Here is a 25,862-nt window from a genome sequence, read left to right on the forward strand (position 1 = left end):
AGCTCACGACTCACGACTCTACTTGCACAGTCTTGAGTACCACGCGTGCGTCTCGTCTGGCGCATCCCTTACGTCTCGACTCGCTTCGACATACGCACCGCTTCTACGAAGGGGATCTGCAGCATAGCGCTTGTGCTCGACGTCCGGACGAGATCGCAGGGTGCGAATCGAGGCACTGCTCGCGATTTGGGTTGCTCTTTCTCGCGAGGAGTCAAAGCCGAGTCAAGGGGTGGCTCGATTGTGCCCGTCGGAGGGACATCGCCCGCAGAGCCCCTCTCCACCTTCTTCGTTTCGACCTTCTAGTCGGTCTGCAGCCTTCGTACGCATCGCCCCTTACTTTTGGAGATGTTCCTCATCAACTCGATCCCACATGCGTGCTTGCGGTGCATCAAGGGACACAGGACAAAGACGTGTCAACATACGACGTCGAACGAATTGAGGCAGTTGAAGCCTCGAGGTAGACCTCGTAGTCAGTGCGAGATTTGCAGGCGGAGGAGATTGGAAGGTGGAAGGCATCAGAAATGCGGATGCGTGGAAAGGGGAGGGGCGAAGGAGGAATCAGAAGGAGCGGGGGTGTCACACGTTGCGGAAAGTGTGGGTGAGGGAGCGGCAAGTGGCAAGAAGAGAAGGAAGAGAGGCAGGGCAGAGGAGGAGGCGAGCTTCAGTGAGCGACCTGGCAGCACATCAAAGCAAGTGCAGGCGTCTTGCTGCTCCGCGTCAACCTCCACCGCCGGTCAAGCATCGGCATCGCGCACAGCCACTCTTCCAGTCTCCGCGCCAGCAGCGCCACGCACCATCGCCTCGCTGCTCAACCCTTGCGCCTGTCTTACCGGTGGCATCTGCAAATGCTGCGCTCGATCCAGAGGAACTACAACGACGAGTGCGGACTCTCGATGTAGTCCACGGCAACCGGAGCGGACATCCTTCTCGGCCACATTTGGCAACGTCGATGCGCCGACCGCATCCTGCTGTGCCTCGAAGAGCGACAAGAGGCCCGTGTCGAACGAAGAAGTGGCTGATGGTGACTGCGACGGCAATTGCGCTTGTCTCACTAGTGGATGTGGGCAGCATGGACTCGCAAATACGCAGAAGGAAGATCTCGCCACGCAATGGTCGCCAGCGAGCGAAGGGAACACCCAAAAAACCACACCTTCACCGTCAGTCGAACACCAACCTCACCAACACCAGTTTGGTCGAGCGCGATCCTATGACGCAAAGGGCGAGGTAGCACCTTCCTTTGCGCCTGGAGAGAACGCTGCTACGAGCTATCGGACTGCATCACCAGCTGAGCCAGCAATGTCCACGTGGTCAGCAGTGGCAGCACCAGGAGCAGAAGATCATTGTCTGGCTGCGGGAGGGCTGACCGCTTGTTCGTGCGGACCGCGATGTCAGTGCGTGGGATGCTTGAAATCTCACACAGAATCTGCCAAGGCGTCTCGTTCCGAAGCTCGGCCCGAAGGCTCGAGTGTCCATACGCACTCGCATTTCTCCTCGCTCTCGCCGGACTCTAACACATCAACATCCAGCTCTAGCAAGTCTGTGCGCACACCGACCGAGCGCTCGTCCGATGCCGCTCTCGGCGGTGCGCCTTCTTCCAGCGCCGCTCAGCAGGACGACGCGAAAGCAGCGCAAAAGCAAGAAGATTGCAAGAGGTGCGAAACGTGTCATGGATGCATACATGGACTTTTGGCACCTAGAACAGGAATAGAGGTCGTCGATCTCTGGATGAGCGCTGCTTCTGCAAGCAAACGAGGCTTGGCTGGATGACCCTCATCGCACGTGTCCTTTTCTCGTCTGGCTCTCCAAACGATCTCAAGCAGCATGTACTCCTACTCTACCCGGGCTGTGGCCTGATCTCGTCGATCGTTCGGGATCGGTAGCACTCATCGCTTGTTGTCAATTCTATTCACGCTCGCAATCCAAGTCGATGCAATCCATCGAACACCCATCACTCGTGTCGCACAGCCCACAGCGAAGGCTCTGCTCGCGCATGGAGGACGTCCTTGCGTCTTTGAGGCTGCAAAGCGAAGAAGTAGGGACCAGCCTTTTAGTCGTGTCGCGATGGAATGTCTTGGAGCAGTGCATGGCTATCCGATCATTGTGTGGTGAAGCTACCAAAGGGTGTAGATACAAAAAGGCGGACGCACATGGAGAAGCGGAAAGCAAGCGGGCGGGACGGCCCGATGTACAAGGGAAAAAGTGAGGCACCAAAGCGCGCGGGTCGGCCGTGCGACTAGGCATGAACGAGTGCTATGCTCTGCAAAGGACGATTTGCTGACCTTTGTGTTGTCGCGGCTCACAGCATAGCTGTCCACAAAGGGGAAGAACAAGAGGGAGCCAGCTCGCGAGACCGCGTCTTGCTGGCACGAGAAATCATGTTTGCTAGCTGGTCGCGAGGTGATATATTGGCGACACGGCAGCCAGCAGCTGTAGTTCACGTTGTGCAAGAAGATGGAAAATTGCTGCGCGGAGCGATGAGGCATAGACGTGAGGTCTCATAATCAAGCAGCGCATGCCTAACAATCCTTGGCCTCGTTCCTCATCTGAGCGTGCCGCTTCTTCAAGGGCCAGCCGAGCCGTGCAGGTCAGCCACTGTGTTTGCAAGTGTCTTGATCCAAGCCTCGCGAGAGCTTTTGCTTTGGGTTGTGAAAGCCTTGACCGCTTCAAGGCGCACCCATACTGGACACACAGAAGCACACTGGCCTGGTGCATCGCGACGTCCTCTCCAAGCAGCACTCATTGACTTGCCCTACGTCGAAGAAGAAGCTCAGCAAGCTCATCGAATCGATTTGGTCCTTGGCACACCTCACAGCAGAGACAAGCTCGCTTCTTCAAAAAAGAACGAAAAGGAACGATGTTGCATTGACTCTGAGCACAGCGCTGCGAGCTCAAGGTCTAACATTCTCCGACCCGCGCGCCCTGGGCAGGCCAGCCTGGCCAAGGCCCAACCCAAGACCCATCTTCATATCCTCTGTCTTCTCTGCAGCTTGCCCAACAACGACGGGCGCAGCCTGAGCAGCAAGACTGTTCCAGCTCCTGCTAGCTTTCAACCTCCTCAAGTTGCCGCTCGAAGATCGTGGACTGAGCAGACCTCCAGTGTCCACCTCGCTGGGCAATCGGATGGAAAACGTATCTCCTCCTCGATCCTCTTCTTCGTGCGCGTATGCCGAGTCGACGTCGATGGCGCCCATTCCGCGCAAAGAGGGGGAAGAGGGTAATAGGTACTCCATCTGTTCACCTTCATTGTACCCTGCCGCGTTCGCACCGCCCGCACTCGACGACCAAGCCGGACGCGAACCATCCATAGAGACTCTTCCGCGTTCCGTCGAAGCGCTGCGCGAGCCAGAATGCGGCAAAGATCGAAAGGACGCGAGTGCAGGACTGGTTGGAACTCTTCCAAAGTTGCCCGGATTGGCGTGCGCATTGGTAGGTGTGGAAGGTCTCGATCTGCTCCTTCCCCCTCCAGGTCCTGGTGAAGCTCTCAGATCATTGGAGACCGTGCGGTGTCGCTGCCACTCATCGTTGGACGTCGGGTCGTAGGTCGAGGTGGCGTTGGATGCGCCTACTGCATAGCCTTGAGACTGCGACTGCGACTGCGACTGGGGAAATGCGTGTTGATAGGAGATTGCGCGCCTGAGAGAGTCTGGACGACTCATGTGCGGTCTGCCATTCGTGTGAATCGTGCCGCCAGACGCGTTTCTAAATCCCGTTCGCGCGTCGTTCGCTGGCCCATCGTCCTCTTCCGCCGAGCGTCTTCCTCGAAGCGGGGAGCCTGCATGAGGTGCGTAGCGCTTCGAAGTGGGAGAGAAAGCGCTGCTGTTTCCGGCCGACTTTGGACTGTGAGCGCGCGAGCCGATGGTGTTGGAGCGACCGAGACCTTTCGCCGAGGGCGAGCCGTACGTTTGGATTTCTTCAAAGCCAGCGCCCAGTCCGTTTGCAGCTGCGGAAGGGAGCCTTCGCTCCAGACTGTTGCCGTACGTTGCGCTGCTGCTGTTTCCTTGCAAGTCCAGCGGCTCAGGTCGACCTCGACCTTCCCACCCTTTCCCTTCTTGTGTGCCTGCTCCCTCTGACCCATTGGTGCTTGCGCTTCCTTGCGCCCAACCACCTGCCGCGCCCGAATTGGAAAGCGAGTTCGCCCTATGATCCTCATCATCCACCTTCTTATATAGCGGATGCAATCCCACTGCATTTCTAGCATTGGCAATTCTTCTAAGTTCCCTCTCCCTGGCTGACATATGAGGCGTGTATATTGTGCTGCTGTTTCCGTTCCAGTAGTAAATGTACTGGGCGGCTATGAAGGCGTTGAAGAGGGATGCGAGGGAAAAGCCCCAAAGCAGCAACTTGTCGGATGTCTCTGTCAGAGTCGTGAAGCTGTGCTCATACGAGGCGGAAGAGGGCTGATCGGGTGAGCACATGCGTGATCGACGAAATGGTCCCACGAGTACTCACACCCTAGCAATGGTTCCCGCCAACTGAGCAAAGACGACGAGCGCGCTAAGCTGCCCAGTCCTTTTCCTAAAGTGCAACTCCCGGATCTGCGGCACTTTGCTCAATAGACTGATGGGAATCGAGAAGAGTTGCAGGATGGCCAAGTTGGCATCGGAAATGATGGCGGGGGTAAAGAGGGCGTAGGACAAGAGGAGCATAGATAAAGCTGCCAGGAGCAGTGAACGGGCGTGTGATGTTGAGCGTGTGGACAGCGTTGAGGCGGGCTTGTAGTGCATGATGAGGAGCGTGATGAGCATATCTATCGAGCGGATTTGCAGCAAGTATCGGACGAAGAGCCGGTCAGCATTCATGTGCAAGTCAGATATCAGAAGCAGAGCTCTGCGCTGCCCAATGCCTCTCTGGACTCACTCTGAACTGTCAAGCTAGCATTCTCTCCATAAGTGCTAAACGGTATTCTCCTCCTGACCGCATAAGCCAGGCTGATGTCGTAGGCCAACACCTCGAGCGCATACATTCCCAAGCTGACACCAGCAGCCGACCTGTTCCTCACGATCTTGAAGATTTGTGGGATCTTGAGTATGGAACCAAAGATGACGATGCCGGCTCCCAAGGCTTTGGATATGCCCAGGGAGAGACAATATCGATCTAGAATGTCCCCATTGTACAGCAGCGTAATGTAGCAGTCCTGTGATGGGTGCCAAAGGCGTCGTGTCAGCGTGCGAGAGTGAGTGAGTGTAGTGAAGGTTTCAGGCGCAAGCTAGCTCCGCCAAGATCGCCCTCTGCGAGAATACCCTCTGCGAGCCAAATTCGAGCGCAGCATGATACGCCGAATGGAACGAACAGATCTGACACCCATATATGCAGCCTCTTCGTCCGCCGAAAGGTCACCCCCGCCGTCCATTCGCGGTGTCATGTGCGGCGTTCATGAATCGCGCGGGTGAAGGGGGAGGCCGAGGTGGTGTAGCGTCGTGCTGCTCCGCAGCAGCGAACGTCCTCCGCCTGCACACATCTTTTAAGTTGCATCTCTCCCATCACCGTGCCCGCCAAACACGACTTTGGCTACTCACAAGTCCCAGAATGCCAATGACTGCCTCTCTAAGGAAACCCGGCAACCTTCTGCCTACGAACTGGATGAGGGATTGCATGATGCTGATGACGAGATTGTCGTACGTGGTAGGTGGTGGAAAGGTCAAAGGCGATGAAGATGATGCGATTGTGTGGTGCAGCGACAAGGAGGCTGAGGTTGAGGAGATTGAGGTGGCTGCGGCCAGGGAAGGTGTGGGAGCGCCGCTCAAGGAAAGGGAAAAGAGGGCGCTCGTGGGTTGAAGTGGTAGGACGGGAATGATGGGCGACGCGTTGGGTTGGGTGCCTCTGGACGATTCGAAATTGGTTCGTAGCAGTCTTTAAAGGTCAAGGCGGCGAGATCAGAGTCCGATACGAAGCAGCACGCGAGCGCTTAGAGGTTGACGGATCTCTTTGCGACCTCTGCCGGCTCCCAATGCGAGCGTAGCTGCTGATTACTTGTGAATCTGCTGCGCTGATTCCAGCCGCCTCCTCCCGCCACCTCGCAAGCTCGAGTGAGACTGGAACGGGAAAGTGAGACAATGAATCGCAAGCGCTTGATAGGCAACAGTCAGCAGCAGTGCGAATCGCAATCGATCATACTCAAACTGCGTTGCCGGCGATCGATAGTTGTTTGTGTGTGTGTATGTGTGTGTGTGTGTGAGTATCAAGTCATGCACGCAGCTCAGACTGGTGATTGCATGCATGCATGGCGTGAGCGTACCACGTCGACTTTCCGCATGCGGCCATGCTGCATACACACCACACACACACACACATACACGATCATGTGCAACCCGCGTATATAGCTGTCCGCACGACGCTTTGGAGTGAAGAGTCAGAATTACGAGTCGTGAGTGCGAGTGCTGTAAGCCCCGATACATGTAATCGGGCACGCTCCCATGCAGGGTCCAAGTCAACTCTCTCCTCACACCCATAACCTGTGGTCGCGGCTTGCATCTTCTAGGCCCATTGGACAAGTCCGATGCCTGCTGCTGCACGGTCAGATTGTCCAAGGTCCGCCCTCCCGCCGGATGACATGTCGATCCAGGCCTGTCAGTGTGAGGTCTGGGCCGTTCCTGTCAGGCGTTCGGACATTTGATGCAGCTTCATCCTTCTTGTTTCGTTCACATTCGCCTCCGTTTGTCACTCGTAACTCTGTGAGACTCGACTGCTGTGAGATGCCTCTCACCAGCTCTCTCTCTCGCTTGTCCTTCGTGCGCCCATGAGAGTCTGTCGGAATTTAGTCACGAGTGCGAGTGCCGTGCCAGGGCGCACAAGTCGTGCAACAGGTCGCTGTCGCAATCAAGACTGTATGCATGGATGAATGGGTATATGTACCGCGCGTTTTTTGGTGCATAATATGCTTGGGTTGGTTAGTACAGTGGGATCAAGGTCCGTCTGGAAGTTTAACCTTTGAGCATAGGATCTTCGCTTCCGGTGCATGACGCTTCGCATTGAGTCCTGGCGCATCCCGGAGGGTTGATCTTTTGCACCTGATGAGGGTCAGACGTCCCTTCCCTTTTCTTTTGCAGTCACGAGTCAAGAGTGTAAGTCTTTGTATACGTACCCGCAAGGACCTTACAGCCGCCAGGTAGAGATTAAGCGGAGCCGACAAATCACGACTCTGTATCAAATCTTTCAGATGCTCTCGTCCCTGCCTCTGCGCGGGTTCGATTCATGCGCAGCACAGTCCGATTCCAAGTTCATCCTACGAATACATCATGCCACGTAGTCATGCGGACTCACGAGTCAAAGATTCGAGGGCTATGTGGATGTCGGGTCGAGCAGAGACATGTCTCTTCTGAATCTAGCTTGGCATCATGATGGCGTACGGTGCACGTCTGATGGTCAGACTCGATCGAGAATGCCAGCATGTATCCAGCTCCGCCACTCCGCACCATCTACAATGTGTTTCCTGCAGCACATTCGAGATTCTCGACTCTTTTGATGGCCAACGACAAGCCTCACTCGCTCACACTCGAAATCGTTTAGCAATCTGAGGCGCGGATGGGATCTTTAATGCGATTTCAAGACAAAGGTAGCGTGGCACGCTGGGGATTTGAAAGGGCATGGAGCAAGCTTCGGAGCAAGCACGGCCGGATTCGCTCGATATCTGAAGCAGGCAGAGAGGATGTCGAGCAAGCTAGCTAGCCTTTCTTGCGCAATCAGCGACATCATCATCAGCCACGCTCCGCATCATTTTTGCATCCGCGAATGTGAACATGATCAATCAGCATTGGTCGCTGCCAAATCCGCTCGGAAGTTTGAGAGGGCGATCGTCGTGAGAGCGGGAGCCGAGATGGACGCGTGTAGGTATGAGACGAGCAAGTGACAGCGAGCTACAAGCTTTCAAGCAGTGAGTACGTGTTGGGCATGACGCTAATCTGCCCCCTTCTCCGCCTTTCCCCTTCGCGTCGCCTAGCTTGCTCCCCGTGGAATGTCACGTCCGCCGGTCCGCATGCGGAAAGCAAGGCGGCTGATGGCGATAACTCAAACTCACGACTGGATGGCCTCGATCGATCGATCAACGCGCGCTACCTATATGTAGCTCTGCCTTGCCTAGAACGGGTAACACGTGATTGCAGCAAAGGTGCGTGTGTTGACCTTGTGTCCCGTACGAGACACTCACCACTTGCGCTTCTGCGCCATCGGAGTTTCCAAGTATAGATGCGATAGGTACTCGTGACTGTACAGGCTAGCTTGTACCGGTATAGCGCGACTCGTGCCTTTTGATTATGGACATGGGCCCCATCATATAGCAGTCTATTACCGGGCGTAGGCACAGAAGCCCGTCCCGCCTGGCCCATCCTGCTACCGTTTGGCTTCATGCCCGCATCAGGTGGCATGCACCCTCGCCCCCACCTTCGGCGGCCAACCAGCAGCAAGCCGCGCGCTGATCGAGAATGGCAACTCACGACTGCAAGGCTCGAATTGCCCAAATGAGGTTAGCTTGACGGAAGCTGATCATCAGAGGGGTGAGGTCGATGGTCCTAGGCCTTTTGATCACGGTGACTTTGTTCTTGACACTCGCGACTTGACATTTTGGCTAGATGAGCGATACACGAAATTGCATACGGCACCGTTGCTGTGACACGCATGCGAAGAGGGAAAAGGAAAATGCTTCCGACCGGATCGGACTCGTGACTGTGTTGCAATCCTCTCATCTGCTGAGATCGCACGTGAGGGGCCCGCCATAGCGAAGTCAGAAGAGTGTCGACAAGCAACGACACGGCGGCTGAAATACTACTACCCTCTTTCTGTCTTGCATGCCGACTATCGACTCAAGACTACCGACGGCCTTACTTGCTTGTCCGATACAAGACAGCACCTCTTGACGGCGCCTGGGAAAACAAGTGGCGCAGCTCCATAGCGTGCAAAACGCCACGCGTGACTTTACTCGAGCCGAAAGATGTGATTGTCGATGATGAAGCGTTGTTTTATTGTGCTTTTTGACGCGCTTCGAAGCTTCAAATCAAAGGCAAGGCAAGGTCGGCAACGCGGAGAGCGGGGAGCGCGGTATGCGTGCGCGGTCAACCAAGTATACAGTCTGGTGTGAGTGGTGAGTCTCATCAGCGTGCACATGCTGCATTCACATTCACATTATCGCAGCCCCCGCGCCGGCGGTGCGAGGAGAGGGGCAAGGGGCGCGGCGCATCATCATCAGCAGCACCAAAAGGAGGCGCGGGCTTTATGCACCACGCAGCACACGCTCATGCTGGAGCTTATATCGTCGCGCGTTGCAGCTTGGCAAAGGGACCCCTAAGCTCTCACGAGCGCGTGCCGCTGCTGCTGCTGCTGATGGTTGCTGGTATAGTCGCGATCCCCGCACCGCTACCGCACAGCTGAGGTAGGCATATTTGCTTCCGAACTATCAGACACTCCCCTTCCCTTCTCCAAATACACTTCACTTCACTTCACCTCACCTCACCTCACCTCACCTCACCTCACCTCACCTCACCTTACCTCATCTCTTTCCTCTCCTCGCCCAGCTTTGTCCGACTTGCCATCTTGAGCCATCAGCTACAGATAGCGTTCAATACTAGCGGCACCACACCCACGACCGTTCACGACTCTAGACGCCCACCTCTGCGACTGTGTGACTGCGCGCATTTGAACGCTGCGACCCCTGACCACGCTGCCGAGTATCAGGACGCTATCCGCATTTTAGCTCGACGGCACGGTCAACACCCCAAGTTCACTTTGACTGTCGTCGACTTACTCACTGATCGGCCCATCGACGACCATCAAGGCTTGCACTGCTCGGGCAGGACATACACGCGCTCCACTGACACCCATCCACGGGCTCTTTTCAAACCCTCGCCGAACCCCCAGCTTGCCTCACTCGTCCAAGCGGTGTTCCCATTACGTCACTCTGCAAAGCGCTGGCGCACACTACTCGCTACTCGCTGAGCTCGTTGCTGCTCTCGCTGTCTGAGCGCAACTGTCACACCTCCCAGCTCCACCCTCGCGAAAGACGCCGCACTAAACAGGCCCGACGCATAAGATCACGCCGGCGACTACTCGAGAACTCGGCATCCCAGCCATCCTCACGCTCGGTGTCTCTTCGCTCGATAAGGCAACGGCGACTTGATTTGCAGTCATAGCTCCAAAAGGCCACGAGAGTGTTGCAGAGCGTACTGCTATCAGGCCCGACGCGGCTCGGTAATCCGTGTTCTGCCCGTTTTAGGAAGGTCGACCCCCGAGCTCAGCGGCTTGGCACTTCGACAAACTGCGCGTCTACTGGGAAAGGTGAGGCGACAGACGCAAGGGTGCAGGACTTAAGGTGGACGGATATAAGCTAGACCTGTCGTAGCATCCAATCATCAAGCGATCCACCCACTTCCTCGACCAACTCCGCACATCAGAGGTGTCCCATCAATCATCCGCTTACGACCACTTGACGACCGCTCACGCTCATCTAACGAACTTTACTAAAGTGCCTCGCCATTAGCATCCATCGCCCTCTCAAGATGATTCATTCGCCTCCCACCAGCGCGTCCCCGAACAGCCGTGCTCCAACCGAATTTCCACAACCCTATTCTCCGCAAAGTCGAACGGCTCCTTTGCGCAAACCGACGACGACGGGTTTCAATCCCGGTGGACAAGTACCACATGGCTACTCCTACCTCACCAGAAGTCACAGCCTAGTCACGCCCACCAGGCGTGTTCCCAAGGGCATGCAGCCGGAAGTTGCTCCCGCTGGGTCCCCTACGCTTCAGCATTCTGCTAGTCGCACCTCGCTGGACTCTGACAGAGCCGTCGCATCAAATTTGCCATCGCAGACGGGCCATGCTACCCTCGCACGATCCAACACTGTGCCATCCGCGCTCGTCTCACACACACCAACCCATCATAGAGCTGTCAAGGATATGAAGGAAGTAGCCGAGGAGCTACCAGTGAGTGCATTCACGACTTTTCGATCATGTTTGACCCGGCTCGAGTTTATTGACTCATTCGGTCCCTTTCCTTGCTTCACGCAGTCCAACCCCAAAACGTGGACCTCCTCTCACGTGGCGTACTACCTGACCTCTCTGCTGCATCTCGTGCCTGCACCCATCGTTCAAGACGTGACGCTCTTTGTTCAGCGCTCCTCCATCACTGGACGCATCTTTTTGCGTCTCCGTGAAGAAGATTTGGAATCGTACGGGCTGAATCCTCGCTGGCGCAAGTTGATCCTGGAAGCGGGCAAGAAACTTCGTCGGGATTGTCTCAAAGGACGCTTGTGGAGCGTTCAGGGGCCCATTCCCATCGATTGGCCCAGAGACGAGGAGGCTCACGAAGCTTTTTTGCACAATCAGGAAAAGGAGAATGCGGCAAAGGCAGATGTCAAGGGGAAGCATCTGAACACGCTCAGAAGACTCAAGGACAAGAAGAGGGTCACGAGGATGATCAGGGAATTTGAGAGCGCTAGCGAAGAATCTAGCGCTTCGGCTGCGGAAGATGAGGAGTACGTGGCCCTCGGTCGTCCCAGACGCTCTCGCGAAGGGCATGGGAGTGGCGAAAGATCCTCGAGCGGTTCGTTTGAGCTTCATCCGGACGAGGTGCCCGACTCGCCGAGGGTTCGACTGGCGAGAGCCATCTCCCAAAAGGGCCTCGTAAAGAGACGCATGGAAAGCTTCGATTCGCTCCGAGATGAAGCTGAGCAACAGGTCGCTCGAAGAAGCCCGTCGGATGAGGCGCGATCCACGATCAAGCCGAGACGACAGGAGCATATTGCGGGTGAATCTCATGTGGACGATCACGCTCCACAATCTCTCGGCTTCAATGGGCCGCAGCGAGACGCTCTGGTCGATATCGAGGATGAAAGTGACGAGATGGACGCGCACCAATTGCAGGCCATTTTGGACACGAATCCGCCCAGTTCCCTTTCAGCGGACAGCGAGAGCGAGGCGGAGCAGGGCAAGGAAGGTCAGACTTCGAGCGATCGAGCTTTCTTGGACGCTGTGGCGGATGTCATGAGGGCCTACCAAGCCGAGCAGGCGCTCGAAGCTTATCATCCAGCTCTAGACCACGATGAGGAATCTGCGCAGCATGCGACCCATGCGTACGATCAGAGATCGAGCATGAGGAAAGAAGCATCGGCGGATGGATCTGAATCTACTGCTTTTTCGATCGAATCGGGACTCAGCAAATTCGAGGAGTCGACTAGGAACAGGCAGCTTTCCGAAGAGGCATGGGAAGCTGAAGAGACTTCTGTGCACGTCTCAGCACCCGGGGATGGAGAAAAGGTATTAGACTCAGACACTGTCAAGCCCTTCGCCGCTCCCGCAGAGAGGTTCGGCGCAACTTTGAACGCCCTGTTCCCTGCTCCCGCGCCCGATGGAGCCGCTTCGGAAGGTCCGACAGACTTGCAGGATTCTCTCGACCCAATCGCGACGCTTGCACCTTCTCGACGTGCCCGACCTCAGACCAAAGGTAACCCGTATCGAGCTTCTACCTATGCTCCGGAAGATTACGACGCGCTGGGCTTTGAGGCTGACGGCAACGCGCATGGTAGCGTGAGGCAGAGCAGTGTCAATCTCACAGGTTCTGTCAGATTTGGCACCGCAAGAAGGAGCAGACCTCCTCCTCCTCCTTTGCCAGTGCCAGAGCCGATGCCAGCGCCCCCACTCGCGCACGCTTGTGACACCCCCGCTGCGGACGATGTGGACGCGTTGAAAGCGCAAGACGAGGTAACATCGTCTGCTCCGCTTCCCTCTGGTTACTGGACCTCATCCGGATCGACAGCGATGGATGTTGCCTCTCCTGTCTTCCCGGTGGGCTCTCAAGCTCCGCAGGAACAGACGCGCAGAAGGTCCACATCTGCAGCGGACATCATCGGTCGCGGAACACTAGGACGGAAGAGCGCGTTGAGCTTGAGCAAGGTGGCTAGCAAGGACGCTCCGCTCGCTGCCGCTGCTTCGGGCATGGGTCTGGGCTTCGGCAGTTTGGCCATCAGCAAGCCCGAGGTGAAGGGTAAAGGAATGCTTAGGGGTCTGTTTGACGAGCAATCGCCCCTAAACACGGAAGTGTCCGAAGTTAGCGAGGAAGCTGAAAAGGCGGAAGACCCAAAAGCGACGGCGGGGCAAGTCGCTAGTCCGGCCGAAGAGACTACGCACGCACGCGAAACCTCTGCATGCAACAAAGAGCCCTTGATCCGCGTGCCTCTGACCACGCTCGACTTGGCTGACGATGGCAAGGGATCCATTAAGAAGCGATCCGTGGTGCTGGTCGAGAGGCGCAAATTCGAGACGCTGGCCAAGCAGATGGGCTTTGAGGAGTCCGATTTGCAGAATATTCAAGATGTACCGACTCTATCCTCGAGCAGTGCTCAGCGAGAGGAGGAAGAGGCTTTGGTCGGCACGACCAACATCTCCACGCTCTGTATTGATGAAAAGCGAACGGAGGAGGAAGGTACGAGCGGGAGCAAGCCTGCGAGCGCTAGTGCGACGCTCAAGAGCCTCTTTGACACTCCTACAGAGGAAGAAAAGAAGGAGTTGGAGAGGACGAACAAAGAAGCAGTGGATGCCGATTTGCAGCAAGCGCGTACTTCCCCACCATCCACTCCGTCCACGCGACGAGAGCTGGATGAGGTCTACGCTTATCCTTACTCGCCCGCCGCGCTGCTGAAACGGCGAAGGGACATGAACATCAGCACGCGCTTCGACACGGCCCAGAGAAAGGCTGGAGATGTGGTCGGAGAGTTGCAGGAGACATATGTCCCTGCGGAAGAGAGGAATGCGGAATTGGAACGATTGAGCAAGGCTGTCGAGCCTGAGCCCGTGCTGCATGCTCCCGAAAGCGAAGACGATGTGCCGATCGAAAGCTCAAAGGGATGGCTGGAAAGCATGCTGGGGCTCGGCGCTATTCCTAGCTACGCTCTCGGCTTGGGAGCTGGAATCGGCTTCGTGCTCGTCTCTGAAGTGGTACAGAGAGCAGCGAGGGCGGGCCGGTGATGTATCTCAAACACCTGCACGTTATGGACACTATGGACTTTTCTCGTCTCCAACTTTTGCGCCTTGTACTGACGATGCCCCCTTTCATGACCCTTTTACGACCCCATTTACGAACTCCCTAACGACTCGAAAAATGCACGCGCACTCGATTCTGTGCTTCGGACCGCTCGGTCATGCGCATCTATCGAACGCACTTCGCGCGCCCAAAGTCTCGCACGTTGTTGTTGTTCCGTCATGTACCATCATCACACTTCCACTGAGCAATGTGCACCGATCGATCTGTCTAAGCTGCTGCTGCTGCTGCGTGCGTGCGTGCGTGCGTGCGGTTTTGCTACCCTCCCCCCACAACATCTGCACCTTGCTTGAGCCATCTGCCGGTGATGCTCAGCCTGACCTGTCTAGGTATGTACGAGCAAGAGCGCTGACGGTCCGAAAAGCGTTCGTCGCTGTGCTTGATCCGAACGCGTCGCTCCTCTGCTCCTTGCGACAGCGGCTCCGTGCAAAGGTCGCCGTCGCCGTCGAAATTCGGATCGGACGCTGCTGCCATCCCGTGCGAGTGCGCACGTTGATCAGACACCCAATCTCCCGGACGTGCTTCGATGCCGTGCGCGTATTGCCACCTCGCTTTGCCTGTGAGTACGAGCAGACTTCTAGGAGGTAACCAGATGCTCAATCTATCCGATTGGGATCCCGCTTTCGGTTCCGCTTTCGACTCGTGCATGATCCTTGATCTGACCTTGGGTCTACTCTTGCTCTTGAACTCCCGCGTCCCTGTGGCCGTCTGGACAGGCTGAAGATCGCTGCGCGCAAAAGACATGACTACGCCGCTGCCTAGACTTAGACAAAAGATGCCATCGTCGAAGCGATGAGCTAGGTCAATGTGCGATGCGATACCCGCGCCAGGTTCGTACAGGTTTAGGATGAGCTGACGAGCTCGACGATAGGCACATGTGGACGACATTGTCAATGTTGATGCTGGAGTTGAAGGTTTGCTTGGCGAGGAAAGGGCAGATGGTGCAAGGCTGTCGGACGAGGCGTCGTTGTTGGATGCGAAGAGAGTAGAGGTATGGTGGAGTGCGCTAGACTTGAACTTTCTGTGGTGGTGGTGGTGCAGGGACCCGAACTCGAGCTCGTCGGCTGTGTCGAGCATGTTGCCTTCATCAGCAGGCGTGTGTTGCTCTGCTTTGCGTTTCTGTCCACGTGCTTCATGATCAGCGCCGACCTCCTCAACAATCACCGGCCCGTCCGACACCGCCTGGCAGTGGTCGGTGTCTTGACGCGCCCGTTCACCTTTGCTACTCCCATCCGAGTCAAGCGTCGCACCGCGTTTGACCGGATCGAACAGCACCGCACAAGTCTCCTTCGGTAGTGCATGCTCGCATTTCTCCTGCAACGCCTTCAAAAGGCTTTGAGCCCAACGAGGTATTCCCGAGCATGTTTTCCGTTCCCTCTGCACATCTTCCACGTCCAGATCTGTGCTCGTTGAGGATCCTTGCTGCTGCTGCTGCTCCTTGTTCGGACCCGAAGGAAGATCTGTACCTCCTCTGCCGAAGAGCATCACTTGATTTCTGCCCGCCCGGTCTGCTTGGTCGGAAGAGAAGTAATTTTGCTCGGCAATGTCTTGCAGCAGAGACGAAGCTTGATGAGATGTGAGAATGTCGTGTAAAAGGTGTAGACCTGGTACTTGATGCGCATACACCCATCGCTGAGCTATGTCTGATGGGTCTGGATCAATGTCTACAGCTTCTCGATGTTCGCTCGCTTGTCCCATCTCATCGCCTTCAAGAAGTTGTAGCTCCTCATCGCTGTTGAACAAAGAGTCTTGACCTGAATCGCTCTCCTCCTCCTCCTCCTCCTCCTCCTCCTCCTCGGCGTATGAACCCTCGCGCGCTTTTCGCGAGATATTTGCATCATCAACAACATCCACGTCTTGACTCTCATTTACAGCATCCGCACGTGCATCATCGCCCTTCTCTTTCCCTTCTTGATCGCGCCAAACCTCCATGTTTCCGTCCACTTCAACACTTGAACTTTTGCTACCATCCAGTTCGCCCATCATGGGGAAGCAAGCGGACCTAACTATCTCCGTACCATCTTTTCGCCCCGTTGATGATCTACTTGAAGGCTTCGTGAGTACAACGAGTAGAGTAGAAGTCTTGCGTGGTGTCTCTTGAAAAAAGAGAGAGAGAGCATTCGATTGCAGGGGATCTGCAATTTTCAACCGAGGTGGTGCCGAGTCACGTTCACGTCTTCGGCGCGGCTTCAGAGAGAGGTGCATTCTTGATTCACATTCAAGATTCACATTCGTTTGTGATTGAAATCCATTTTCAGCATTCAAACCCACCATTCTTGATTGAATCATTCACACAATGTGAATCTGGAATTGCAACTTAATTGCAAAGGAGGTGTGCACGACGCTTGCTTGTTGTGGAGGTGCATCTTTGATGATAGCAAGCGTGCACGGATAAAAAAGGCCCGCCCGTGCTGCATGCGTCTCGCACAGTCTTCCGTTGAGTCACGTCAATTGAATCTTGAATCAAGAATCACGAATCAAGAATCAAGAATCTTCAATAAATCTGATGAACATCTTGAGTCGAGATGCAAATCACAGATTGGATTCCTGCCCACTTCGCATCCATTGCGTGGCATTCAAGATTTGATGAGTGAGCTTGCTCTGAGATGACGTAAGAAGCAGCGTCGACTTCAGCGTGAAAGCAGAAACAAGAAACAAGAATCAAGCTTCGTAGTCTTTGATTTTTGGATTTAGTATTTGGTTGGTGGAAAACGTCTTTTCAAGCTAGAGTCCCAGTGGTGAGCACATACACTCAACTCCCAAGTACGAGAGCCGGAGGTCTGTCATGGATCTTACTACTTTGACGCTACGCCGCATCGTACACGTCCGTATGCACATCGGCTCATTGTCTCCTAGTACAAAATATTGGCTTTGACGATGTGGGTGTTACGGATGAGCAGATGCTGCATCCTCTGCAGCCTCGTATGGTTCTGTCTCAGTCTCCTTTCCAACCTCCCATCCTTCTTCTCGCTCAACTCGCCTCTTGTCTCTCCTTGCAACAGTGCTTCCTCCTCCTGATCCTCTCCCCACCACTCCTCTCCCGCCTCTTCCTCTTCTGCCTCGATATATTCCTCAAAACTCCTTTCCAGTCGCTGTCTGCGCCGTTCCACGAGGTTCTGTTTTCTCTGAAACGCCGACTTGGACTGCTCGTCTTCTCTCGAGTCCAATGTCCTGTGCCTGTCCCCGGATTTCTTGGACGTTGCGAGTGAGGGATCGGCGAAGCGAGGAGCAGTGTCAATGACTTCCCCTAGCTTGTGCTCCCACACCCTTCCATCCCACTCGTGCACTAATCGATTTGCCTCGGGCACAGTCTGTAGACGGATCAGGAAGGACGCTCGAGGAGATTCGGACTGCTCCTTTGATCTGTACACCAGTCCATAGAGACAGAAAGGTCGATCAGCGCCCAATGCAAGCAAGATCGGTACATATGCTCCACATGCTCACATCAATTTGATCACGCCACATTCTCTCCATACTGGACCAACCTCCCCCGACACATTCTCGATTTTGCCTTGCCTGATCTCGTACCTGCCAGCAGCGCTCGTCGCGCCCTCGCCGGGACCGCCATAACCCTTGAGAATCCTCTCCAGATGCAAAGCTGTCAGATTAGCCGGCAAGCCCTGCAAATGCACCAGCTTGCCCGATTCTGTTTGGATCAGACGGGAGAGCAGAGCAGAGGAGCTAACAGGTAGAGGTATTGGGAGAGAGAACTGCAAGACATGTGGCGTGTCAGATTAAAGTGAGGGAAAGGGGACAGGGAGACGAGCGGAAAGATCATATGCGTACCACTCACCGGTGTCACCTTGAGCATCTGTCCAGCTAGAATACTCCCATCCACCTCCTTGATCCACTTGTCCGCCGCATCTCTTGCACGTCCAAGCACACTTCCTCGCATCCCGATCGCCTCTTTCCAGATCTCTTTTCCCTTCTCGTCGAGCGGGTAGGCAGGTTCACAACTCCTGATGGTGCTGGGATCAAAAGAGAGGTAGACTCGACCTGCTTTCGAGAGATCTTTGGAGCGTAGACGGAAACGGAAGGCGGTAATGTGACGGGAAATGGGAGAGAGTCGATAGATGTCGTGTGGCGTTGCGCCATGCGGCACATTGTCTATTCTCACGTTGGCAAGACGGATCTGAGGGCTGACAGGTATGGATGGGCGGGACGATGAGGGGTCTGTGCTGGACTCGTTCCAAAGAGCATCGCCTCCGGTGCGCCGCTCATTCCGCTTCGGCACATCGTAGCCTCTTGAAGCAGAAGCATCGCGTGTATGCGTCTCCCAGCGGGAGCCATCAAACGTGATTGAAGAGGTGTGTAGACCTCCGCGGTGAGAGCGCCCGTGGGCAAAGGCCGCTGCACGCTCCCTCCATTGCGCTTCAACCAGGTGCGCAGGTGCTGATACGCTTGTCATGCGAGGACAAGGTGGAGTGCCATGTCTGAGTCGAGCAAAGAGCCCATGTCCCCGTGCAGAAGCGGACATGTAGGCGCGTATCGGATGTGCCGAAGGCACGTGGAGGGTACAGCTGACTTGTGCCTGCGCAAGTGGGTACCTGCTAGGCAAGTGGACGATGAGGAGCGAGATGGGCGTCGAGGTTATGCAGACATCTTGTTTGAGAAGTGTGCCTTCACCTCCTGTCCTTGAGAGTCGCAAGAAGCGAGAAGTCCAGTCGAAGCATGCGTTGCGACTCGAGTTGTAAAGTCAAGTCGCGAGTGTTGCAGCGGGGAGTCTGATAATTCGAAATACCCACGACCTGAGTCGCGAATGAAATTTGAGAAGAGATCGCGAACTTAGAGTCGGTCACCAACCAATCCTTGAGCTTTTGAGTACCGGTACAGAAGAGTCACGAAGTTGAGTCAAAAGTCATGAGTATGAGTGTGAGTCACAACAAGTCGTGAGTCAAAAAAAGTAGCACGCGCGCAAAGACGCAACTTTGTGTATCACGTGATTGACCTCTTCGACTGGGCGCGAGAGGCCCAAAAACTCAAGACTCGTTAGATGAGACTTTCGACTCACACTCGTGACTTGTGCGGCGTCCATGGCGGCGGATACGAATTCTTGATTGAGACTCATCAACCACCACTCACGACTCCTGTTGACCGCAGCACGAGTCACTGACTTTGGACTGCATCACCAATCGTCCATTCGTGATGATATCTGCGATCATAGACAAAAAGCTCTGGATCACAAGCACTTGACGTGCATAGAGAAGTTCGGGGAACGCGTAACTCAACATTCACCATTGGTGACCGCAAGCTCTTGACCTACTGATCCTCTGCTCCACAACGCCGCGCACTTCACACATGCTGAGTCGGAAGCTCCACATCGTAATTGCTTGCCGGGCGCAGTCTCGCACGCATACAAGACCCAAATTTCCAAATCCGACTTTGTAAGTGATCTGCACGTGCGTGTGGCAGCAATTCTCTTGCACGCGAACGGAAAGGGAGTGCTTCAGAAACCAGTGGAGAAGTGTACAAGGCAGAAGGAGAGAGCGAGGGGACAGGCAGTGCTGTGCGGGTCGCTCACGATGGAAGTGGTGGGCTAGAATGCGAACACGTCTCTAATCGAACGTCTTTAAAATATGCACGTGGCCGTTTAGCCGCTGTCGACCAATTGACGTCGTTCTCCGAAAGGAAAAAGAGTTCGTCTTCCAAAAGCCACTGGAGGACCTTAGGTACATCTGCCTGGCGAGACGCATATCTGACGACCAAACTGAGATGGTACAGGTGAAGTAGTACGCGGAAGAAGTGAATCTCCTCTTGTGTCGGGCTGTGCTCCGACTTGCCAGAAGAGGGCGATGCCTCCGTGTTGCTAGTGGATGGAGGCCATGGCAAGAGAGATTCTGGGGCTGCATTCCCTGCTGTTTCCATGTAAGCCTTTTTGTAAGGGACAAGGAAGACAGGGACGGGATCATATACACCTGAGACGTTCAACGAGGTGTCGCCAAACAAGTGTCTCGAAATGGCTGCAAAACGGACGAGTGGTCCGAGGCAGTACGTGCTCCGCGCGACGGCACCCGGAGATTTGTGATCCAGGTTGCAAAGATACTGGACCTTGGTCTTGCCATTGACTGCCTCAAATCCAACTTTGGTAGGATCGACTTCCAATATTGCGAAGACCATATTCAGGTTGCGCTGCTTGCCAGCATACACTCGTGTGATATCTTGCGCTCTGCACCGCAAATCTTCCAACGAGATGTACCATTTCTTGGCATCGAACCACGCTTGTATTCCGCTCAGTGTGTGATGCCGACGTTGTGTGGAGGTCATTTCCAGCGTCTCAAAGCGCTGAAGATGGCGCATCAGACGAGCGCAATCTCGACTGATCATTTCCCAGGGCATGTTCTTGCTTGCGCGCCTTGCTCCGGACGATGTGGAATTACGCGCATGCAGTTGGCCCATTTTGGCTGCTATGAGGCGTAGCTGGTCTTGAGTACTCCCAGCACTACCATCCACGCTCACTCCAAACTGTGTGCCTGTCGTTTGTCGCCGCTGTTCCAGCGTCGCGAAGCCAACGCTGGTCATCTTATCCGATAGCTCCTGAGATGTGCATCGAGCATGGAGGCTGTTCGATCTGATCGCCTCAATCAATTGTCGGATGGCAAGGTCCTTCTTGTTCTCCCGAGCTGCCGTGGGCTCTCTAGAGCTCGCGGTATCTGGGCTCGGGCTGTCAATTCTTCTGCGCTTGCCCTTCTCTCTCGAACGTGCAAGGCCTTGAGCTGTTCTGGTCGACGAAGACTGGCCGCGCGATGTTGACATGGATTCCAACCTCAGCTCTTCATTCGTTGAGGTGCTAGAGACGTCATCCATAGCCTGGAGAGCTGTCGCGTGGACCGCGGCCTCAGTGGTCCTGGAGCTGGGCGTTCCTCGAGTCTGGACAGCGCCTCCATTTGTTACACTGGGGGACCAGCAAACGATCTGAGTAGCAGCTACGCAAGTTCTTTCATGATTTGGATCCGATTCTTGGCAAGCCCAGCGCAAACGAGATGATCTCAATTGAGCAAAGGTAGGACCATCATCGTCGTACCGCAAGAGGTCCCCTGAGTCGGCATCGTGAAAGGTCACGACGTAAATACTTCGTTGAACACAACAGATGAAGCAGATGCACGTGCAACAGCGTCAGCCATTTCAATGATGCGCCCAGACGAATAAGAAGCGCTTCATACGCACTACTGCCCACTTCTGTCGCCCTCATTGGAGCAGGGGGGATCTTCGGGGTCTTTGCCCCGCCAGGAAAGCTTCCAGTCTTTGATGCTGTTGTCTTCCTTGATCCGCCGCAATATCTCATCACTCTCTGTATCGTCATGTTTGATTCCGACGTGGTGCAGGCTCTGTATCTTCTTCAAAGGTCGCTCCGCAGTTCTGGAGCAAATGCCCTCCCATTGAAATGGTAAGTTTGCAGCTTGACGATGGAATGTGTGGATGAGCATCTTGCAACTCGTCGGTGGAGGCGCCGGAGAACCATCTAAGCCACTGGATATTGCGACTGATGGATGATTGCATTCACGTAGGTGAAGGACAGCGTTGCCATGCATCATCAGCCTTGAGCCTTCGGCAACGTCTTGCAAAGACAGGACTGCCTGTCTACGCACTCAGCTTTGCGTCGTGTGGCACTAAGCTCGTAAATACCATAGCCGCATAGTCATCCTTCACATCGAATTCGCACCCATCGCGCAGGTTCGTTGTATGTTTGGGCTGAGTTCCTGGCGATGGTCTAATATCTATACAGCATGACTGATGGCATTTGGTTTTGTGCACGCGGACCGAAAATCCCCCCCTGGCGATTTGCTGTTTGCTCTCGAACTTGCCTAGGAGACGCGCAGCGGTGTTCGTTTCAGCGGTGCTCTACGTCTCAACAGCTTTGCAGAACGACGAGCTCACCTTGCTTTCGTTGATTGAGATTCTTAGAGCCTGAAAGATTGACGGATTGAATGCAATGCTCAGTCACTGGTGCATTCGGGTCGGGCTCTACGTCCTCGGTGTGCAGCGCAGCGCCGTCAAGCGTCTGCAAGCATCGGAGAAACTTGAGAGCGCAGCGAAGTGCGTTGTTGCGGGCGGTGTCTTTCATTCTGGTCGATCCGAGCACTGCTGTCGATTGCGGCGGTGCCAGCGGCCGTCAAGATGATTGAACCAACAAGAAGCAGAAAAGTGTTGGGTGAGCGCGGTCCCAAGGTGCTAGAACGCATCCAACTGTCCTTTTAGGGACAAGTGCAGCTCCTTTCTAATGCCTTGTACGGTGCAGTCCTTGCTGCTGGATACTTCTATCATGGAGTACTGTATCTAAAGAGCGTATCAGCACACTGGCAGATCGGCAGCCTTTGGCCTTGTGGCGAATCTTGTAGCATCCCTTTATGGCTGAAAGATCCACGTTGGCCAGAGGATCAGTGCTTCTGTCAGCCTCAGAATTGTTTGCTTTTCGCATCGTGTCCTGGTGCTCGACAACGAAAGCTCCTTCAGGATTGGATCGATTCCGAGTGATAAGAGTCGTACGTTTCCCTCGTCATTCGTAACTCGTAGTACTAAATCTTAATCCTTGATCTGAAGACGCACGTCGCCGGTAGGTACCCCGGTACGTGGTTGGCTAACCCGCGCCACACCGTGACTACAGACGGACCGGTCCTGCTTCCCGCGCGGATGCAGCAGGGCCTAGATCGCATGGCTGTATAATTCTGAATCGTGAATCACGAATAAGCTATGTGATAGGAACGGCCGGCCATCAGAGTCTGCGCATATATGTGCTGCATGCAGCGGCGGGATTGCGTGTGGCTTGAGACGCGTCCGACACGCGTTATTCAGGATTCAATGATTGTGCTGATGCGTAGGTCTCGGCGGTGAACTACGACGCTACATACACACAGGAGAGGCGTGAGCCTCACACTTAAACTACTGTCGTCGTGTAGTCATGCATGCACCAACGCGAATCAGAATCACCATCAACAATCTTTCCCTTACCTTTCACGAATCGCATCGGCGTGATCACTGATCGCAAGTTTTGTGCAGAGGATGATGGGCTGGACTCCTTGGATTTTGGCCACGTTCGCCTAAGCACACGGCGATCATCACGATCAATTTGCCCTCAGGCAAGCTCCGAACGCTCAAATCCTTGCAGCACATGCAGGCGTCTATCCTTGATTAGAGCGGCCAGACAGACGCACGTCCGGACTGGGCGCAGCGGCCACTCACCACTCGCGATTTCGAGTCTTCACAGTGTGAATGCCATTACATATCATCGGGAGAGCTATTCAAGTCACCGAGGCCAAGTCTGGGCCGCTCTGACGAGACGGATTCCGATCTGGCAAAATGGTCTGGAATCGTGAATCAATCGGAATTAAAGCTGCTGCAAGGGTACCGTGCCGACGATCACCTCGGCGTCGCAAGAATGCACAAAGACTGCTCCCGAAGCTTGACCTCCTTCATGACTTCGCAACTTGCGCAAACGCAATTCGTGACTGATACCAAGCTGGCACTGACGGGCGACCTATCTTCCTGATCATGGATAAGATTGCGGAGGCTTCCTGCAGATTCTTGCAGGGTTCATAAGAGACGTCCACGCTCTCTTGATCACAATTTTCTGCCTCGCTCACTTTGCAGTCACGACGTAACGGCAACCGCGACCACACAGACTTGGTAGTGCCTTTATCCCCTTTTGGCACAAGATGGCCACTGCGGTCTTCAGCTCTCTTCCTCCTCATCTGACTCGGCACACTTCCTCCACGAGTGCAGCCAGCTTTGCTTCCGAGCAGCACAGCAGCGTCAGCCGCATCTCTGCGTCGTCCGGCCCTACATGCGCTGACTACGAATTGAGCTCGCTGCGCCCAGGGCTGCTGGGTGAGACGAGACGGACGCATAGTGACACCACTGTCTTCAGCGTCACGCAAGAGTCCAGTCTGGGCAATGCTACTTCAAATTTCTCCCGATCCACCTGTGGCGAAGCCGAACTGCATCAGCAAGACCCAGCAGCTACGACAGCGAGCATGTCTTCCGTGGAAAGCGCCCTAGTTGGTTCTGACACCTCATCGCCTGATTGGCGTCAAGTTGCGACTCCCAGGAGGCTCATAAGACCGGAACCGGCAAGAATTTGCGTGAATGCCGGGACTCCTACGCAGGTCACACACGACATCGACACTGTGAAGACTCGTGTCAAAGCTTTCGGCGAAGTTCCAACTTGCTCTTGCCCCATGCCGAAGGCGCACCAAGTCAGGGAAGAAGACCAATTCACCGACGAGTACCGATTCACCCTCATTGATTTAAAAGCCCAGTCACGCTCGCTGTCCCCATGCTTATTTAGCGGACAGTGCCACGGCGGCTGCACAGCATGGTCATCTCAGGAAGCGCCGAACGTGGACTACACGTGCGGACACGGACTATACGAGTTTGCTCTACTCGTCGTGCTCGCTGCCTCCGACATGGCGAATTTACTACGAGGACGTCTACAAGACCGCGACTGCAAGGAGTTCACGGACGCCTTTACGAACGGACATTGGTCTCAAGAGTTGGCAAAACTGCCAGAGACGTGGCAGAATGGTGCCGTCATGTGCCTGCTCTACTTCTTCGCCCTAGGCCGCTCGTTTCAGTCTGTTGATATTAATGACAACAGGGCAGTTCTGCGACTAGCATCATGCATCGGGGTATGCTTGGAGCAGACTCTAAACAACCCTGCCTCTTTCGACCTGAAGACGACCTTTCAGAACACCTCCATCGAGTGGTCCCATCTCTCAGCGATGGCTTCGAAATTAGCTGCCGACATTATTTGGTATACTGGATACGACGCAGCCAGCCCTCGAATGACGGGCCGCTTTGCTAGCCTGATGACGCGGAGCGTGCGAGATGCCAGCGACCCCTCGATTGTGTGGCATGCAATCAATCGCGCCACAGACGTCGGTGAAGCTATACCCGCAATGCAGAAGGACATCGATGCATGGCTACAGACACTACAGCCCCGGACCTCCCATGATCGCGACCTCAGGTACCTCGAGGAAGTGATCACGCCGTTCGCGGTGGGCAAACAGCCATTCTTACCGCTCGAGTGGATGTGTTACGCCGCACTTGAAAGTAAAGGTCGGTGTTGGGCTCCGGTGCTTGCCCCAGCAGAAGCGATCGAGGGAGACACGGAGAGCGAAGCGGAGTCCAAAGAAAGTCTGACATTCTTGGAGCTTTTCTCGAGTATCTTTGCGGTGGGTTATACAGTCAACGTCATTAGCGATCGAGAGTTCCTCAAGGCGATGGGTCCGCAGTTAGCTCCTCTCGTTGCTCACGAAGTCTTCGAAATGAATCTCCAGCACGCTTGCGGAGCAGCAGACGGGCGGGTCGGCAATTGTTTCGTGCTGCTGGTGCCTCACCAGTCAGGTGAAAACATTCGTGCAGCAGTCACACCCTCTTGCCATCGTGATTGTGCAGTTTGAGATGCTTCGCTCCCACATGAGCTCTTTTTCCACTCCAAGAGGCCTGTTTTGTTGCACAGGTGCACACATGTCACATTAGAATATCATCTTCATGCCCTTGAAAAAAGATCGCGGTTCACAGCGAGGCCTTGAGCCCTGATTCGCAAGACACAGCCCCGTTGCAGCCCCAGAAAATCTCTCATTGTCGTCTTGCACCCGAGTCACGTCCATGCGAAAGCACAGGGAAGTGATCAGGATGTCTTGGGAGTGTCCTTACTGAGCACTTTGAACGCTACGATTCGGAGACGCCCCTATCTGTAATCTCGCGCTTCAGGGGCAATGCAAGTCCAGGGATGGGGGTCTCAGCCGTCCAAATGAGCCTCTCTGAACTCGCAAATCTACCACGCAAGACAAGCCGTGAGTCTGTGTCAACAGTCGAGACATCAAATAGCACCGTATATCAAA

General features: G+C 55.0%; 8 protein-coding genes across 8 annotated transcripts; 4 read left to right on the plus strand and 4 right to left on the minus strand.

The window, feature by feature from the left end:
- The first annotated feature begins 236 nt into the window (after positions 1-236).
- On the plus strand, positions 237-1,986 carry IE81DRAFT_61339 (hypothetical protein). Its single transcript, XM_025517474.1, has one exon. The coding sequence runs from the start codon at positions 346-348 to the stop codon at positions 1,765-1,767; it is 1,422 nt and encodes a 473-aa protein (XP_025371007.1). The 5' UTR covers positions 237-345; the 3' UTR covers positions 1,768-1,986.
- On the plus strand, positions 1,848-2,695 carry IE81DRAFT_61375 (hypothetical protein). Its single transcript, XM_025517476.1, has 2 exons — positions 1,848-2,199; positions 2,303-2,695. Exons 1-2 carry the CDS (start codon positions 1,928-1,930, stop codon positions 2,499-2,501), a joined length of 471 nt encoding a protein of 156 aa, XP_025371008.1. The 5' UTR covers positions 1,848-1,927; the 3' UTR covers positions 2,502-2,695.
- IE81DRAFT_61364 (hypothetical protein) lies at positions 2,686-5,780 on the minus strand. The gene is made up of 4 exons (XM_025517475.1): positions 5,517-5,780; positions 4,858-5,134; positions 4,450-4,747; positions 2,686-4,371 (listed from the first exon to the last, which is right to left on the minus strand). Exons 1-4 carry the CDS (start codon positions 5,592-5,594, stop codon positions 2,889-2,891), a joined length of 2,136 nt encoding a protein of 711 aa, XP_025371009.1. The 5' UTR covers positions 5,595-5,780; the 3' UTR covers positions 2,686-2,888.
- Positions 5,781-10,484: 4,704 nt separating this feature from the next.
- On the plus strand, positions 10,485-13,949 carry IE81DRAFT_346237 (hypothetical protein; the record flags this gene model as incomplete). The annotated part of the gene is made up of 2 exons (XM_025516017.1): positions 10,485-10,910; positions 10,995-13,949. 2 exons carry the CDS (start codon positions 10,485-10,487, stop codon positions 13,947-13,949), a joined length of 3,381 nt encoding a protein of 1,126 aa, XP_025371010.1.
- Positions 13,950-14,280: 331 nt separating this feature from the next.
- IE81DRAFT_333998 (hypothetical protein) lies at positions 14,281-15,507 on the minus strand (the record flags this gene model as incomplete). Its single annotated transcript, XM_025515397.1, has 5 exons — positions 14,281-14,347; positions 14,486-14,623; positions 14,711-14,882; positions 15,273-15,407; positions 15,471-15,507. 5 exons carry the CDS (start codon positions 15,505-15,507, stop codon positions 14,281-14,283), a joined length of 549 nt encoding a protein of 182 aa, XP_025371011.1.
- Positions 15,508-16,607: 1,100 nt separating this feature from the next.
- Positions 16,608-18,883, minus strand: IE81DRAFT_365483 (hypothetical protein). The gene is made up of 3 exons (XM_025516933.1): positions 17,816-18,883; positions 17,467-17,732; positions 16,608-17,385 (listed from the first exon to the last, which is right to left on the minus strand). Exons 1-3 carry the CDS (start codon positions 18,497-18,499, stop codon positions 16,875-16,877), a joined length of 1,461 nt encoding a protein of 486 aa, XP_025371012.1. The 5' UTR covers positions 18,500-18,883; the 3' UTR covers positions 16,608-16,874.
- Positions 18,884-19,539: 656 nt separating this feature from the next.
- Positions 19,540-21,322, minus strand: IE81DRAFT_346240 (hypothetical protein; the record flags this gene model as incomplete). Its single annotated transcript, XM_025516018.1, has 2 exons — positions 19,540-21,056; positions 21,187-21,322. The coding sequence occupies 2 exons, from the start codon at positions 21,320-21,322 to the stop codon at positions 19,540-19,542; spliced, it is 1,653 nt and encodes a 550-aa protein (XP_025371013.1).
- A 2,350-nt stretch (positions 21,323-23,672) lies between these two features.
- Positions 23,673-25,418, plus strand: IE81DRAFT_329232 (hypothetical protein; the record flags this gene model as incomplete). The annotated part of the gene is made up of 1 exon (XM_025515139.1): positions 23,673-25,418. The coding sequence occupies one exon, from the start codon at positions 23,673-23,675 to the stop codon at positions 25,416-25,418; it is 1,746 nt and encodes a 581-aa protein (XP_025371014.1).
- Between the last annotated feature and the right edge of the window lie 444 nt (positions 25,419-25,862).

The sequence above is a fragment of the Ceraceosorus guamensis genome, assembly GCF_003144195.1.
Source record: "Ceraceosorus guamensis strain MCA 4658 unplaced genomic scaffold IE81scaffold_16, whole genome shotgun sequence".
NCBI classification, from domain to species: domain Eukaryota; kingdom Fungi; phylum Basidiomycota; class Exobasidiomycetes; order Ceraceosorales; family Ceraceosoraceae; genus Ceraceosorus; species Ceraceosorus guamensis.